The 15,771-nt window shown below is 46.2% G+C and overlaps 1 protein-coding gene across 1 annotated transcript in view; it reads right to left on the minus strand.

The window, feature by feature from the left end:
* Nucleotides 1-5,890: 5,890 nt before the first annotated feature.
* IL5RA (interleukin 5 receptor subunit alpha) overlaps nucleotides 5,891-15,771 on the minus strand; it is a 32,377-nt gene continuing 22,496 nt past the window's right edge. The window contains exons 9-11 of the mRNA XM_029243070.1: nucleotides 11,883-11,979; nucleotides 10,540-10,624; nucleotides 5,891-5,977 (exon numbers count right to left, since the gene is read on the minus strand). Coding sequence (XP_029098903.1) covers nucleotides 5,891-5,977; nucleotides 10,540-10,624; nucleotides 11,883-11,979 — 269 coding nt within the window. The remainder of the gene's footprint in view (nucleotides 5,978-10,539; nucleotides 10,625-11,882; nucleotides 11,980-15,771) is intronic.

The raw sequence follows: 15,771 nt of genomic DNA on the forward strand, positions 1-15,771 counted from the left end.
GTTGTTGAAAAGTGACCAGGGGCACGGGCAGGGCTCCCAGGTGTAGGGTTCCTGCAGGGAGAACCCATACAGCTCAGGTGTGGTGAGTTCTTTGCACCACAGTGGTCTAGCTCAGCTGCTTGGACTTCTTCAACTACAAAGGAGGGTCTTTGCTTGTTTGTTTTACTTGGCTTCAGGTGTCTCAGAGTTGTTTTTCACACTCTGGCTATCCTACAAGATCAGGGTAGACAGATAAAATACAGGAGGCCCAGTTAAACTTGGATTTCGAAACTAGTACTTTTTTAGTATAAGCATGTCTCATGCAACATTTACCGAAAATTCAGATTTAACTGGGCCTCCTCTATTTTTATTTGCTAAATCTGGCAAGTTTATGCAGGGGAAAAGTTGCCTGCTCATTGAGGTAATTCATTTCTAGTGCTAAGTTCCCGGGTCTTGCTGATGTGTGATCAGTTCTTTGAAGGTTGATGCCTCTGAGGGTGCCAGCACGAGGTTTGCTGTTTTAAGCTCTCTTTGGTTTGCTGAACTCTCCCACCCCCTTTCCGAGGATGGGGGGTGTGTGTGTGTGTGTCCAGGGAGCTAGGCCCGGATGGCTCTCACAGCTGAAAAGGTTTACTGTCGTCGAGCCCTTTAAGAGGAAGCTGGCCGACCTTTCAACTATGACATCAGTTGCGTAAGCGTTGATTTCTTTCCCACAGTTTTCCCCCAGGCTTATGCATTCTTTCATTTTATCACCTGGCAGGGACAAATCTTGGGTTTTCATTTTAATAACTGAAAGAAAACGAATAATACACCTTCACGGGGAAAAGAGCCCACTGGAACTTTAACAAAAGGCACGTGAGTCACGTGAGCAGAAAGGGCGGTACAGGCTCCCGGAAGGTCGGTGGGCGGTAGAGGCTCCGGGAGCCCGGGAGCCCGGGTGCCGGCCGGCCGCTGAGGTCGAGGCAGGCGTTTCTGAAGGGAGAGACACGCCAACCGTGAGTTCTTGTAACTTCTTTGTTAAACTCTAGTGATATTTCTGGTGTTCCCACACAGCGTTAATAAGAGAGTGCTGCCTAGGGTTCGGTTCTTTCGATCTGAGCTGAATAGAGTTGTCTAGTCTGGCTTACACTTAAGAAACTTTCTTTTTCATGGTGTAAGTTCAACCAGTTCCTACGCAGTTGTTCAGGGCACAAAGATAAACAGGGCCGCCTTCTCGATTTCGGAGTGTTTCTCCTTTAAAGGAGACAGAAAATTTTTAAATAATAAGTGATAAAATAGAACGCAACAGAAGGTACTTGGGGAACATAGACTTCCTGGTGGCAAAGAGCCGAGATTTAGAAGCTAAACTGTCTACAAGATGGGGGAAAAAAAAAAAGATTGAAAGGGCTTGTCCATCAGAGAAAGCTTCAGCCGCGGCTTGGAGGGATGAGGGACATGGTAGTTGTGATACAGGGGTGCTCCCCGGGGACGTGGCTGGAGAGCTACGGAGAAGCCAAGTCGGAGGGGACTTTGTTTTAAAAGGAGCTTGAACTTGAAGGTGCTGGAGTTATTTAAGGGTTTTGCACAGGGGTGATATAGGTAGATGTGCTTCTGCTGAGATGCTTCAAAGTAATACCGGAGGCCAGGATACTGAGAGGCTGCTGCGTTGGTCCTAGCTGAGCGATAATGCTGACAGTAGTGTGGACAAAGAATGAGAATGTTTGGGGGGGAAATGAGAAATGTGCTCCTGTTCAACGTGCAGACAATTCACTGTCAATTGTGTTCGGCGTTTCTCGTTCTCAACTGCATTTACATTCATATCTATTACCTAAAAGGGGGATACTGGGGGGAAAAACACGGTTAATTCTTTAACAAGAAATAGTTTTTGAAAACCTGGTACCCTGGAACTTGGTCTGTAGGCTGTGGAAGCAGGAATAGCTGCACAGGGGTCGTCACGGAGACCCTTGAGCTGACACGAAGTCCTATTCTAATTAGGTTTTTCACCTTTAGTCGTGCGCTCAAAGACTGTTTTCAGTTCTCCGTTCTCGCTTCCAGATATCTACTTTTTCTTTAACAAATTAGCACCTAAGGATTGTCAATTCCACCAGCAGATGGGCCTGACACATACAAGCCTCCCCCATGAAAACGTTTGGATTTTTAATCAGGATGTTCTCGGCCCACACGGAGTTCCTCCCCAGACTGCATCAACAGCTTCAGGCCTTAAGGCATTTCAGTGAGGCTCAGGTGGCCGAGCTCTTGGCAAACTGCCCTTCCCCCTCTGGTCTTCCCGGCGCGTCCCCTGCTGAGCTCAGCGCATCGCAAACGCTAAATTTCAGATGGGGCTGAAATCGTTATTGGAAAGGCTGTCGTTCAGAACCGCTGTTCTGAGCCTGTGACCATGAAGGCTCTTGGGAGGGAGGTGGCCGTCCACCGTGTCCTGGTGGGAGATGGGAAGAGGTGGGTGCTTATATCTCATCAACCTGCTGACGAGGGTATTTGCTGTGAAGCGTTCACACTCTGATTTGCCATGACAGGGCAGTGAAAACAGGACACACCACTCAAAACCCAAGTCCTTTTGTATAGTAATTTACACATTGTAGCGTAGTCACATTATCAGCAGAAAGAGACCCAGGCTACACCAGCCAGATGGCCGGGCACACGCGAGCCTCCTGGTTATTTCCAATCATGTTCTCACTAGACACCCGTCTTCCTCTCCGTGCTTTCAATTTAGACCTTGATGATCTCTACCAGATAGCATTCAGTTCCAACTGTTTGCAAGGAAATGTGATGGGGTGGGAAGAGGGCTTAAGAGGGTCCAAGAAGCATTGATCCCTTCTAAGAGTCAGGGACTGTCCCAGAGGCTGCAGATAAAAATGCATTTCACATGAGCCCCATCGTCCTGGATAGCCCATCCTACAGGGCAGCTGCTGGAAGAGGGGGGCTGAGGCCCAGAACGAGGCCCCGGAGGCAGGATCAAGCAAACTCTGCTTTGGAAGGTTTCACGAAGGAGGAGACGTGGGGTACACGTTCCCAAAGACTGAGTGTGAGTTCCACAAGGCAGAAAAGGAAGGGCCTAACCCTCTAGGGAGACACATGGGCTGCTGTCTGCTGCCCTGACACTGATTTCCCCAAATCAGGCGGTGGGTCGGGCTCAGTACCGGGGTGATGGCTGCTACTGAGGTGGAAGCAGGTGGGTGTGAAGCCAGCACCTCACCAAACAGAAAGAACTGGCCACACTGGGCACGGCTCTCTCCTTGTCCAGCCTCCTCGGCAGAGGCAGTTTTCACAGTCCTAGGTTTCCGGGCCCCAGTTTGAAAGAGATCAGATGTGGAGTAATAAGTCAAAAAAGGGGTAGGGTTTTTGTTGGTTTTTTTTTTTTTTTTTTTTTTTTTTTTTTTTTTTTTTTTTTTTTTTTTTTTTGCAGGGCTTTGCCTGCAACAAAACAGTTGGTTTTCAAATTTTGATATTCAGCAGAATCACCTGGAGCAGCTGTTCTCAAAGTGGGGTCAGGAGACCAGCATCAGCGTCACCTGAGAGCTTAGGGGAAAGCAGATTCTCAGGCCCCCTGGACCTACTCGGTCACAGGCTCTGATCTGCTTTAGTGACCCCGCCAGGTGATTCTGATGTGCTCAAGCTTGAGAATGCTTAACCTGAGACCTCTGCAGATCCTCACCACCGATCACAGAGCTTCTGCATCAGCTGAGGAGATACTTTGCCAGCCATGCAGCCGTGCCCTCCTGGTCCCACCCCCTAAGCAGGCTTCAGCTTGTTTCCTAACCGTCCCCTCCACATTTCCGGGGTCACTAGTGCCTGTTATTCAGCCCCTCACTCTCCATTTCTTCTCCAACATGCTCTCTGAGCCACAGTGATTGCATCTGTCAGACAGGGGCAATCATACCATGTGGGCTTCTCAGGATTAGAGGTGATGTCTGGGAGGCGTGTGGTGTAGCTCCTGACATTTGGTGTCTTAGCTCAGGCTGCTGTAACAAAGCACCACAGTCTGGGGGACTTATAAACAACAGAAATTTATTTCTCACAGTTTTGGAGGCTGGAAAAGTCCCAGATCAAGGTGTCAGCATGCTGGGGTTCTGGTGAGAGTCCTCTTCCTGGTTGCAGAAGGCCAACTTCTCATATCATCACATGGGGGAAAAACTCTTTGGGATCCGTTTGTAAGAGCACTAATCCCATTCATGAGCATTCCAACCTAGTCATCTGCCCAAGGCCCCACCTCCGGATACCACTACATTGGTGTGTAGAGTTTCAACATGTGAATGGGGGGTGGGGCGCATTCAGTCCATAACTCTTGGAAATAGGCAATAACTGACAGATGACAGACTGCTGTGCCTACTGTCCTAGGCCCAGGTCCCTGCTATTTGCAGTGGATGGTTATCAGAAGAACAACCCCTGGGGACTTCCCCAGTGGTTAAGAATCCACCTGCCAGTGCAGGGGACACGGGTTCGAGCCCTGGTCTGGGAAGATTCCACATGCCACGGAGCACCTAAGCGCGTGTGCCTAGAGCCCATGCTCTGCAGTGAGAAGCCTGCGCACTGCAGTGAAGAGTAGCCCACACTCATTGCAACTAGAGAAAAGCCCGCGTGCAGCAACGAGGACCCCACGCAACCAAAAAAAAAAAAAGAAATGAAAAGAAACACAACCCCTGGAAGTATTTGGTAGTCAACATGCCCCATTCCTCGATCAGACTGACTAAATCAACTATGAAAAGCATGTAAAGAGTCTGCCATGGTGGAGGTTTGTTCTGAGCGCTGTGACCTTTCCCTGTTCTAAGCTTCCTGCTCCAGGGCCGTGTACAATCAGCACTGTTTGGATCCCTTCAAGTACCAACTGTCCCTCCTAACCCCTCTCTGCCCAGGCCGCACCTGTACTTGGTTCTACCTGTAGCCCATGGCCCATCGCAGGGGCCACCCATCTAGTTGCAGACTCATGGGAGGATGTTAGAGGAGGAATTCCTGTCTAGATTGGCATGTTTGTTGGGATACCTGTAGGACCCCTTCCAAACCTCCAAGGCTAGCGCTGACCCAGCACTACTTGACCAGATGCCCAACAGGTTGCTCTGAAGTCTTTGCAAGCAGACGTCTTTTCAGAAAATTCATTCTTAATTAAGTGATCCCCTTCCAACACAATTCCACCCAATGCCTTTCTCAGTATGTTCCCAGAATATCAAGGCTGGTTTTGAGAATATAATCTTCAAACAAAATCCTGTCCCCTCCTTTGGTATGGACTGATATGTTAGCTTCTTAGGTTTTGAAATTAGTTTGCCTCAAATGATGCTAACTTGATTGTGCCTGTAGAACTTGAGATTCATTCTCTCCCTCCCTCCCTCCCTCCCTCCCTCTCTCTCTCTCTCTCTCTCTCTCACACACACACACACACACACACACACACACACACACACACACACACACACACACACACACACACACACACACCTTGAAAGAAAAAGTATTCCCGAACTCAGAATAAAAGCACCATGGCTCCCACTTGCTATAGGGAAGACAGTCTTCAATCCAAGTTCACTGTTCACTCCAGGATGGTGCAAAATGCTTTCTTCCTGAGATTTTAGCTGATCGTTGCCGTTGGCAGTTGAACCAGTCAACGTGGCACTACCAGAGGAAACACAGTTGATGTTAGCCTTAATAACTGTCTCTCGTGCAGAAGTGTTTGAGGTGAGTGATGCAGATCAGGAGGCTGGCAGGTGAGGAGGTGCTGCCCTGTGCAGAGATCAGACCTGGCAGGACGGTCAGATGAATCAATCAACCTGTGTGTTAGGGATTTGTCTGGGTGTTTTTCCCCTTGCAGCTAAATTGAGTGTTGGGTAAACTCCAAACTCCTCTTAGCCAAGAAACAGTTGTTCCCATTCTTATCCCCGGGGCTCGTGCGTGTGAGTTGGTTTTGACAATGCTCCGGGGACAGTCAAAACACAGAGTCCTCCAGGGTCTCAGATCCAGCCTCCTCCGCATAGCTTATGACTTCAGTTTCTGTTTCACTGGAACCAGTTTTCTGCAAAACAAATCACCCTTCCTTAGATGTCTTCTAGAGAACTTTCTGAGTCTTTGAATTTCTTTACAATTGGTTTCAAGTCAATTTTGCTTATGAAAATAGTAAATGGTCACTGAAGAAAGTATGGAAAATAAGTAGGAAGAAAACCAAAAAATACCGATCAACTTAACTCCCAAGCACAGCCCACTGTTTGTCTTCAGCCCTTTTTTCTAGATAGAAAGTTATCTTTACAGTTATATGAAGAGCTTTCTAAGTGGATTTCTCTCCACGTAGCATCACATCTTATTTTAAATTCCATACAGCCAGCCCTCGGTATCTACAGGCTTCGCACTTTTACAGAATGGACCCGAGCGTCTGCGGTTGTTGGTGCCTGCCGGGCCTCCTGGAACCGTGCTCCCTGCAGCCGCTGAGGGATGACTGTATGTTCTTCGGCTGCCTCATTTTGAATAGTTCCATTGTATGCCATCCACAGTTGACTATAGTCTTCCCTTAAATAGGGGTGTTATGTCCAATTTTGGCTATCATAGATAATGCTGATATTAATTACAAAATTCATGACCAAAAAAAATACCTTCTGTAAGAGATTGTATTCCTTGACCCCCTTTACTCATTCACATCTTTTTCATATTTTTTTAAGTGAAGTGTAGTTGATTTACAGTGTTGTACCAGTCTCTGCTGGACAGCAAAGTGACTCAGTTCTACACATATATATTATTTTTTTATATTCTTTTCCATTATGGTTTATCACAGGATGTTGAATATAGTGTCCTGTGCTCTACAGTAGGACCTTGTTGTTTAGCCATCCTATATACAGTAGTTTGCATCTACCACCCCCAAACTCCCAGCCCATCCCTCCCCCCCACCCCGCCCCTGACAGCCACAAGTCTGTTCTCTATGTCTATGAGTCTGTTTCTGTTTTGTAGATAGGTTCATTTGTGCCATATTTTAGATTCCCCATATACGTGATATCATGTGGTATTTGTCTTTCTCTTTCTGACTGACTTCACTTAATATGATAATCTCTAGTTGCATCCATGTTGCTGCCAATGGCATTATTTCATTCTTTATGGCTGACTAGTATTCCATTGTGCTGTATATATGCACCACATCTTCCTTATCCATTCATCTATCGATGGACATTTAGGTTGTTTGCATGTCTTGGCTATTGTGAACAGTGCTGCTGTAAACACAGGGGTGCACGTATCTTTTTGAATTATAGTTTTGTCCAGGAGTGGGATTGCTCGATCATATGGTAGTTTTATTTTTAGTTTTCTGAGGAACCTCCATACTGTTTTCCATAGTGGCTGCACTAACTTACATTCCCACCAACCATGTAGGAATCATTCCACACTTTTGTTCTTTTGGCTGTGCTGGGTCTTAGTTGCAGCACGGGGGATCTTTCTTAGTTGCGGCACGTGGGCTCTCAGTTGCAGCATGCATGTGGGATCTAGTTCCCTGACCAGGGATTGGACCTGGGTCCCCAGCATTGGGAGCGTGGAGTCTTAACCACTGCACTGCCAGGGAAGTCCCAGCACATTTTTTGCACTGGACACCACATGATGCATTGAATACGCAGTGATGAACACGGCAACTGTGCTCTCTGCCTTATGTACTTTTAATAGGTTGTTGTCTACTTAATCTCGGAAGGAACCCTCTCCGGTTACCAGCATAGAAACAGAGAATGGCTGGAAACCTGTCTGTAACCAATGGAAAGCTGAGAATAAGAGTTTTTTCAGTGAGTCTTTTTTATCACTAAAAAGCTCATCCCCCTGCTTCCTCCCTCCCTCTCCTCCCACCAGAACCTGTGTCTTGAACGTTACAGAACAATTTCTGACTCAGGCCTGGACAAGCAAAAACATGCTTAACAGCCTCTCTGGGTTGGCAGCTACCCTCTGAACCCCAGGATTCTGGGTACCAACATCAAGCTTAGAAGTATGAGCGGTGATGAAAAGCAGAGGGTTTCCTTTCCCACCAGGGGGAGGCTTCCCGGCGGTTTGCCCATAACTCTAATGGGCCCCCTCGTTGTCCTTGTAGCAAAGGCCCCAAAAGTGGGTTGCACAGGCTCTGCCTTTGAAGGTACAGGCTGGGGCACTGCCGCACGTGGCCCAGCTGTGGTCAGCTCTGTACTGAGGCACCTACTCCTCCAGGTGGAGGTGGTAGAACTGAGGGCAGGAGGTGACCGTTCATTTCCCCAGTTCTCCCCACTCTCCCCCTCCATGCTGCGGCCCTCCCGCCCCACCCCATCCCTCTCACTGATCTGTTTTTCCTGACCCGCTGCAATGTGAGAGGAGAGTGCGTTGTCCGGAAGAGCTTGGCAGTGATGGGTTTTGACATAAATCCTTTGCTTATTCTGAAACCAGCCTGTCTACCCCAAGAGTTGTTTTGCCCACATGACTTGATGGTTTGTTTTTGTTTTTTTTTTTTTTTGGCTGCATCGGGTCTTGGTTGTGCGGGCTTCTCTCTAGTTTTGGTGTGTGGGTTTTCTCTTCTCTAGCTGCCGCTCACAGGCTCCAGGGCATGTGGGCTCTGTAGTTTGCGGCACACAGGCTCTCTAGTTGAGGCGCTGACCTCAGTAGTTGTGGCGCTGGCTTAGTTGCCCCGTGACATGTGGGATCTCAGTTCCCCAACCAGGGATCAAAGCCACGTTCCCTGCACTGGAAGGCAGATTCTTTACCACTGAACCACCAGGGAAGTCCCCATGACTTGATATTAATTAACAGCAAACCGCAAACTTACCCAGTAAGCTGTTAAGCCAGTTTCTTTTACCAACCGCAGAATGTGCAAGGAAATCTTTGGTGACTGTGAAGGGAAATGAGATACCAGCACTAAGATGTGCTATTAAGAGGCTGGGTCAGATGACTTGAGTCTGCTCCTTAAACCACAGGTGCTTTCCAGGCATGAGTGTGCCAGATCCAGGAGGGATCCACGGCACGAGTTCACAGGAGGAGAAACAAGTTTCACAGTGGGGCACACTTTCCTTCCAGAAAAGCTATGGGTTAACAAGAGCAAGCCGGCGGTCCTCCTGATAAAGGAGACCACAAGGGTGGAACTGAGGGTAGGGGTGACTCTTGGGCCAGCCTCGATTCCCTGCTTCAGTAGGTCAGTAACTGTCATCCGCTGAATCATCCCAAACACCCGAACTGCAAACTCTAAAGAAAGGTCACCTCTTACTGCAGTGATGCATTTTGGTGAGTGAGTGATCGACCCAAACGCCCCTACAACCAGTCACCAGTTGACTCATCCTACCCTGAGTAACTTTATCAGAGAGAAAATGAAATTTATTAAGAAAATTGCTTGATGAGGGTCTGCAGGCTGCAGCCTGTGGGCTGAGTCTGGCTCATTGCCAGATTTTGTAAATAAAGTTTTATTGGCCAGAGCCATTTGCATATTGTCTGTGGATGTTTTCCCACTGCAGTGGCAGTGTGATAAAGCATTTGGCCCTTGAATGTTTACTATCTGGCTCTTTACAGAAAGTCGGCTGGCCCCTGATCTAAATAACCATTCAATTTAAGGACAGATTTAACAAGCAACCTGCAATACACTGAACATCCCAAGACCTTGCTGACAAAAATTAAAGAAAACCTACAAAAATAAGGTGAGATGTCACATTTACAGATCGGAAGACTCGTTATGTTTAAGATGTCACTTCTCCCCAAATGCACCTATAATACAAGACAATCCTGATCAGGATCCCAGCAGCTTTTTTTGTTGAAATTGATAAACTGGCTCTAAAATTTATATGGAAATAAAAAGGACCTAGAATAACCAAAACAACTTTGAACAGTCATGTTTGGAAGCCTTACACTACCTGGCCTCCAAGTTTACAATAAAGCTCTAGTCATCAAGACTTTGTATTAGCATAAAGATAGACAAATAGATCAATGAAACCTAATAGTCCAGAAATAGACACAGATATACATGGACAACTTATTTTCAACAAAGATGCCAAGGCATTTCACTAGGGAAAGGATGACTTCTACCATGTGATGCTAGAACCATTGGATGCCATTGGTAAGTGAGCATTCAGTTAAGCCTAAGTGCTCTGAATGGTTAACAGCGCCTAAGAAAACATATTTGGGGAAATCATTTGCCTTTTCTATGGTTCTTTATACTAAGGAACTAGGAAAAATCCCTCTGAAAAACTTTACTGATTGGGGTACCCATGTGTAGAAACACTGATTGTTAGAACGTCAGAGATAAACAGGTCATTGGACCATCGCATCTGTGCCCCTTACTGTGCAGAAATGGAAGTCAGGGCCCATGGGGTTGAAGGAATTGCCCAAGGTCTGGGTGATAAGAGGTGGGTGATAGAAAATAGAAGTTCAAGTCTGACTGGTGAGGACACTCATAACGGAGTAGGACCTTTGCAATATTCAAAGACTGTAATGAACATATATTAAAACAATCAGCCGAAGAGCAGAATGACAAAAGCAACCTGAAGGCACCTGGCCTCCTGGGTAAAGACCCTGCCTTGTAACATGGAAAACGAATGACCCAGTGACAGATCCCTGAGGACCCAACCCTGGGTAGATATGACATGTCATAAGAACCTTCAATATTACCTCATAGTTGATGGTTACAAAGAATTCTTTAATATTACTCTTTGGTGCCGGAACAGGTGGAAACACCTTGGTCCATAAGTGGCATCTGAAAACAGAGTAAAGGAGGGAAATAGATAAGCAAGAGCAGCCTTTCTTGTCCTTAAATATCTACTCTAAAACTTGACCTAGTTAATCCCTGGACCTGCTGTTTTGTGAATTCAAAATCTTCATTGACTAAGACTTCCAAATATCTACACTGTAATAATAAAGAGCTTGGGGGTGCTACAAGGCTCTGATGGGACTTCTGAATCATCCGAGGAAGACAAAATGACAATTGCTTCATGTTGGTGCGTGTTACCAGGCCTGATTGCTGAAAATGATGTACATCAAGTGCGTGGGGCCCCAGGGTTACCCACGATGCTGGTAGGCAGCCTCTCCCCCTAGGCGCCAGCTCTCAGGGCTTACTGTCTTTTTCTTCTCCTTTGAGCTGCCAACCGCCCCCCAGCCTGTAGATGCCATCTGATAAGACATTTATAATAGTGAAGCTGTTTAAAATAAAAGTCACTTTCTAAATTATGAAAAAGCTAATAAGATAGAACCTGTTCTGCAGCCTCCTAAGTGGCACTTGGCCTTCCCGGACGCCAGAAGGGATGAGAAGTTCTTATGGGGCCGTTTGCAAGCTCTAGGTTTGGCCACCAAATCTGCATGACACTTCTAGAATCTGTCTGACCTGGGAATGATCAGCCAGTAAGGGACTGGATGACCGAAGGGCCAGGGTAGGAGTTGGTACCTCATAATTGGGGATCATAACACAGGAGGCACCATAGTGAGTTCAGCATCCAATGGGATGCCTTCCTTTACGCAAGACGTAACAAGCATGCCCTGGGGGCTCAACAGAGGCAACCAAGTAGGGAGTGGAAGGCAGTCAGGGAATCAAAAAAACACAAATGTAAAAACCTTCATAGAGGGACTTCCCTGGCATTCCTGTGGTTAAGAATCCACACTTCCACTGCAGGGAGCACGGGTTTGATGCCTGGTTGGGGAACTAAGATCCCGCATGCCACGCTGTGCAGCCAAAAAAAAATCCTTTGCGGAGATGAATAGACTGTCGGCAAATTCAGGAAGGGAATATCTAACGACCGAAGGCTGTGTTGTGCTCTGTATCCAGTTTCTGTAAATCGCCTACTGTTTACCAGTTTTTTATTTGGTCCACACTCATCTTGGAAAGGCTGCCCAGGAAGACACAACAATGTCGTACATTCCACCTGATAACAAGAACCCTGCATCCAGTGGATGCATGGCAAGAAGGTAAAAATCCAATATTTAGATCCCAGTGAAAGCACCCAAATAAAAAGAATACGTACATTCTGCAGATGAGTGAGAAAGTCAACAAGATGAAGCAGATGGTTGCCATAACTGCAATAAGGAACCATTTTGTCCAGGGCTTCTGCTCATCGTTTCCTAATGAAAAAAACAACAAAGCAAACGAAATCAGAACTAGAATCATCAGCAGAAAAGAGAGATGACTTCGCTAGGGCCTAAGGGGGCTTGGGTCAGAGTTCAAGGCGCTGGTGATGCTGGGAAAGTAGCTTAACCTCCCCGAGCTTTAGATTTCTCATCTGTAAAATGGGGCAGGGTGGGCAGGGAGCATCCGTCCCACAGAGTTGATACAAGAGTGAAATGAAATAACGGCAGTGGCAGTGAGGCCACTTTTAATCTTGAGGCATTATTTAATCAGTGAGCGGATATTAATGGAGTATATTCTAGGTAATATGCCAGCTGGATCTCGGAGCTTAGGAGCTTTTGGTGAGTACTAAGGTTTTTAGATGAAAAAGGTGCAAAAATGTAAGCCTACTCAGTAACCTAATTGCAGTACAATCAAAACATTTTACAAAGTTGGACTTTTAGAGGAAGTACAGTGTGGGATAATACTCATAGTTCACAGCAAAGGTATCAGACTCCGTTGTAAGTTTACAATCTGAATTATCCTCACAACACCTCTTACGTTTATACCTGTTGTTCACAGATGAAAACGTAGATGCTAACTTGATTCAGTACAGAAAGTATAAATATGCCACATGCTGCCCGACTATCTAGTTAAATTTGCTTCTAATCTATACTCAAGGATAGATTCTTCTGTGGGCTTTGATGATAGCTTTGGGGTGTGTGTGATTTTTTTTTTTTTAAGGTACTGGAAATACCTTCAAGAAAAACCCAAGGCCATTTACCAAATGGTGTTTAAAGGGTAACCTGCTTGCTAAACTGTCTGATTCATTTTTAGAGAGGAATGCAAATCTTGAGTTATCTCCCTGAATGCATGGGTCCTTTCTGTGTTCATTCATTCCTTTATTCACCCATTTAGCCAATATTTACTGGGCTCCTATTATGTGTGGGACGTTATACACGTTGCTGGGAGACAGTGTTAAAAGAAAGCATGTGAACCCTCCCTTCCTGCAATTGAGGGAAGAAGTCGATAAGCAAATAAAGACACAGGTAATTTAGTGACAGCAGCTCTAAGTACAGAGGTGAGATATACACCCCACCCCAGGAGAAGCAGGTCTTAATCCTTGGTTTGCCATTAACGGTTTCTATTATAAAATGAGAAGTGAATGTAAGTGGAATTTTCAAGTCCCTTGTAAAATATCTTAAGACTTCCAAAAGCCCCAAAATACTTAAAACTCACATCTTTCCAGGTATCAGGGTGGAGAGATGTCTCGAGGATTTAATGCTAGTGATTCCAGTGTTGCCTTGATCTCGTGCCCTTTTTTTGTTTGTTTTTCTGGCCTCCTGAGAACTCTTAGCTGAGGTTTATCTTCTGCCTCCCAAAAGCTTTAATCTCTCCTTTGTCTCTTCCCTTCTGCTTTCAAATATTCATAGAGTCCTTTATCTTGAATAAGCCATTACTTTGCTCTGCCATCTCTCCCAACTATTATCCAATACCTCCTTTATTTCCCAGCCTCATTTCTTGAATAAGGGTTTCAGGCAGCTTCCTTTTCCCATCTCAGAAAGCACTTTAAAAATTTGCTGGTGGCTTCCTCCTGGTTGAAGCCAAAGGACGGTCAGTTTCTTTTTCCAAATTTTATTTTTCCTGACTTCCCTCCTGAATTCAGATTTGATGCTTGCACCCACCTGGAAACCAAGCCACTGGCTCCTTTACCCAAATATTCCTCTTCTTCAATATCATTTCCTTCCCCCCTTTCTAATTTCAACTGCCCCTCACCGCTCAGCCTTAACCCTTTGGTATTTTCAACTATGGTCTATTCTTTGAACTTTGAAATGTTTGTTGAGCACAGCTTCATCTTTTAATTCCATGGCATCCTCTCCTGAGTCTTTATCCCTGCCCAGCTCCCAGTCTGGATCTGAGACTGCCTGTAGGCAGAACCCACTGGGATGTGTCTCAAAGCTGACAACATTCAAAACCAAACTCACACCCTTCTTCACATCAAAACAACTTCCCTCATAACTTCCCCATTCTGATCTCCCCTCTTGCAAGATCCCAAACTGGAATCCTTGGAAGGCACTTGGATTCTTCTTATTCTCTGTAGCCCCTCCCTCCTTTCCTCATCCACTTGGTTTACATCACACCCAACCGTAAATGCAAGAGAACCAGCCATATGTATACACATATCCCCTCCCTTTTGTATTTCCCTCCCATCCAGGTCACCACAGAGCACTGAGTAGAGTTCCCCGTGCTATACAGCAGGCCCTCACTAGTTACCTATTTCATACCCAGTGGCGTATATATGTCCATCCCAACCTCCCAATTCATCCCACCCCCCTTTCTCCCCACCACCGGTGTCCACACGTTTGTTCTCTGCATCTGTGTCTCTGTTTCTGCTTTGCAAATAGGTTCATCTGTACCATCATAAATGCAAGACATGCATGCTTTTGTGTCACGAGTTTGCCTAGTCTGGAAACCTGGGCTCTATTCTTAGCTTGTTGTGAAGGTGGCCGTTCTGGGCCTCAGTTTCCTCATCTGCAAATATGAGGAAGTTGAACTCTGACCCTTAACAACGCTCTCAATGCAGCACAGTTTTTAGTACCCCTGACCCAATCCACGGCATTGTCATTTGGTGTATACTGACCTCTCACAAAATTGACTTTAGTATATTTTCATTGGTGAAAGTTGGAAAGTTGTAGAAAAGAACAAAAAATAAAAGTTATCAGAAACCAGCAGTCACCAATAGCTTATCTTCTATACATGTTTTGACATTCCCTTTTTAGGTACCAGACACTCTGCAAAGTGCTCACCTTGCAATCTCACTTGAATTCTCACAGCAGTGCTTCAGGGTGGGCGCTGCTGTCCTAGTTTGATGGATGGAGGAGCTGTCGCAGAGAAGGGCGGAGGGGGTCAGCTGAGGACCACAGCTGGTAGCCGGGGGTGAAGCCCAGGACGTGCTGAGCAGCCGTGCTCTCAACCACGGTGCAGGGACCCCGTCCCACTGCCCACCACGCCCAAACCCAGGACCCACTGCATGGGCAGGCGCTTCATGGAACACATCCTAAACATTTCTCTGTCACGGAACACCCTCCCGAGCATCCTCTTCCCGGCCTGATACCGCTTCCCTCCAAGGCAGCCCTGTTTTGTTGTGGTGTCTCAGCTGTTGGGCATGGCTGGGTTTGCGGGCTGTGTCTGCAGTAGAAGGGGGCTGCCTTGTAAGATACCAGTCTTCCCGATGCTCCCTAGGCTCTAGCCAGGACCGAATCACTTTATTTAAAATCTCTGACCATGGCGTTGAAAAAGAAGTTTCATGTATTTATAGCTGTTTTACAAACAGGTGGTAGCCACACTTTGGCTCTCTGGGGCTCTGCTTTTCATCATTTTACAAACCTTTTATTTTCCCAAATCCCATAGACACTCACTGGTTCTAGGATTAGTATTCAGTTCTCTGGATTGTCACCGAGTGTCCCGTTAAACCTAGTTTTTACTGCACTTGCACGTAGCTAATATAAAGAGCAACTGGGACATACTACTACCGTGAAGTCAAATACCAGCTCGCTTTATTTCCCACTCTGATTTCCTGAATAAGGGATTCTGCCTGCTTCATTGCCCCATCTCTGAAACTCACTGTAGTACACTCTGAACCATTATGCAAGTCCCCTAACAAGTACATTCAGAAACTCTAGACTCATGTACATGGAACATAAATTTAGCAAGGGTTATGCCAAGTAGCAAAATTATTCCTGTTTACAAGTAGGTTAAACAGGTGAAGCTTGAGTCCTGCAGAAAGAATGAGTCGTGTTATCAATATT

The sequence above is a fragment of the Monodon monoceros genome, unplaced genomic scaffold (assembly GCF_005190385.1).
Source record: "Monodon monoceros isolate NGI ecotype Baffin Bay Population unplaced genomic scaffold, NGI_Narwhal_1 Super_Scaffold_3, whole genome shotgun sequence".
Classification (NCBI taxonomy): domain Eukaryota; kingdom Metazoa; phylum Chordata; class Mammalia; order Artiodactyla; family Monodontidae; genus Monodon; species Monodon monoceros.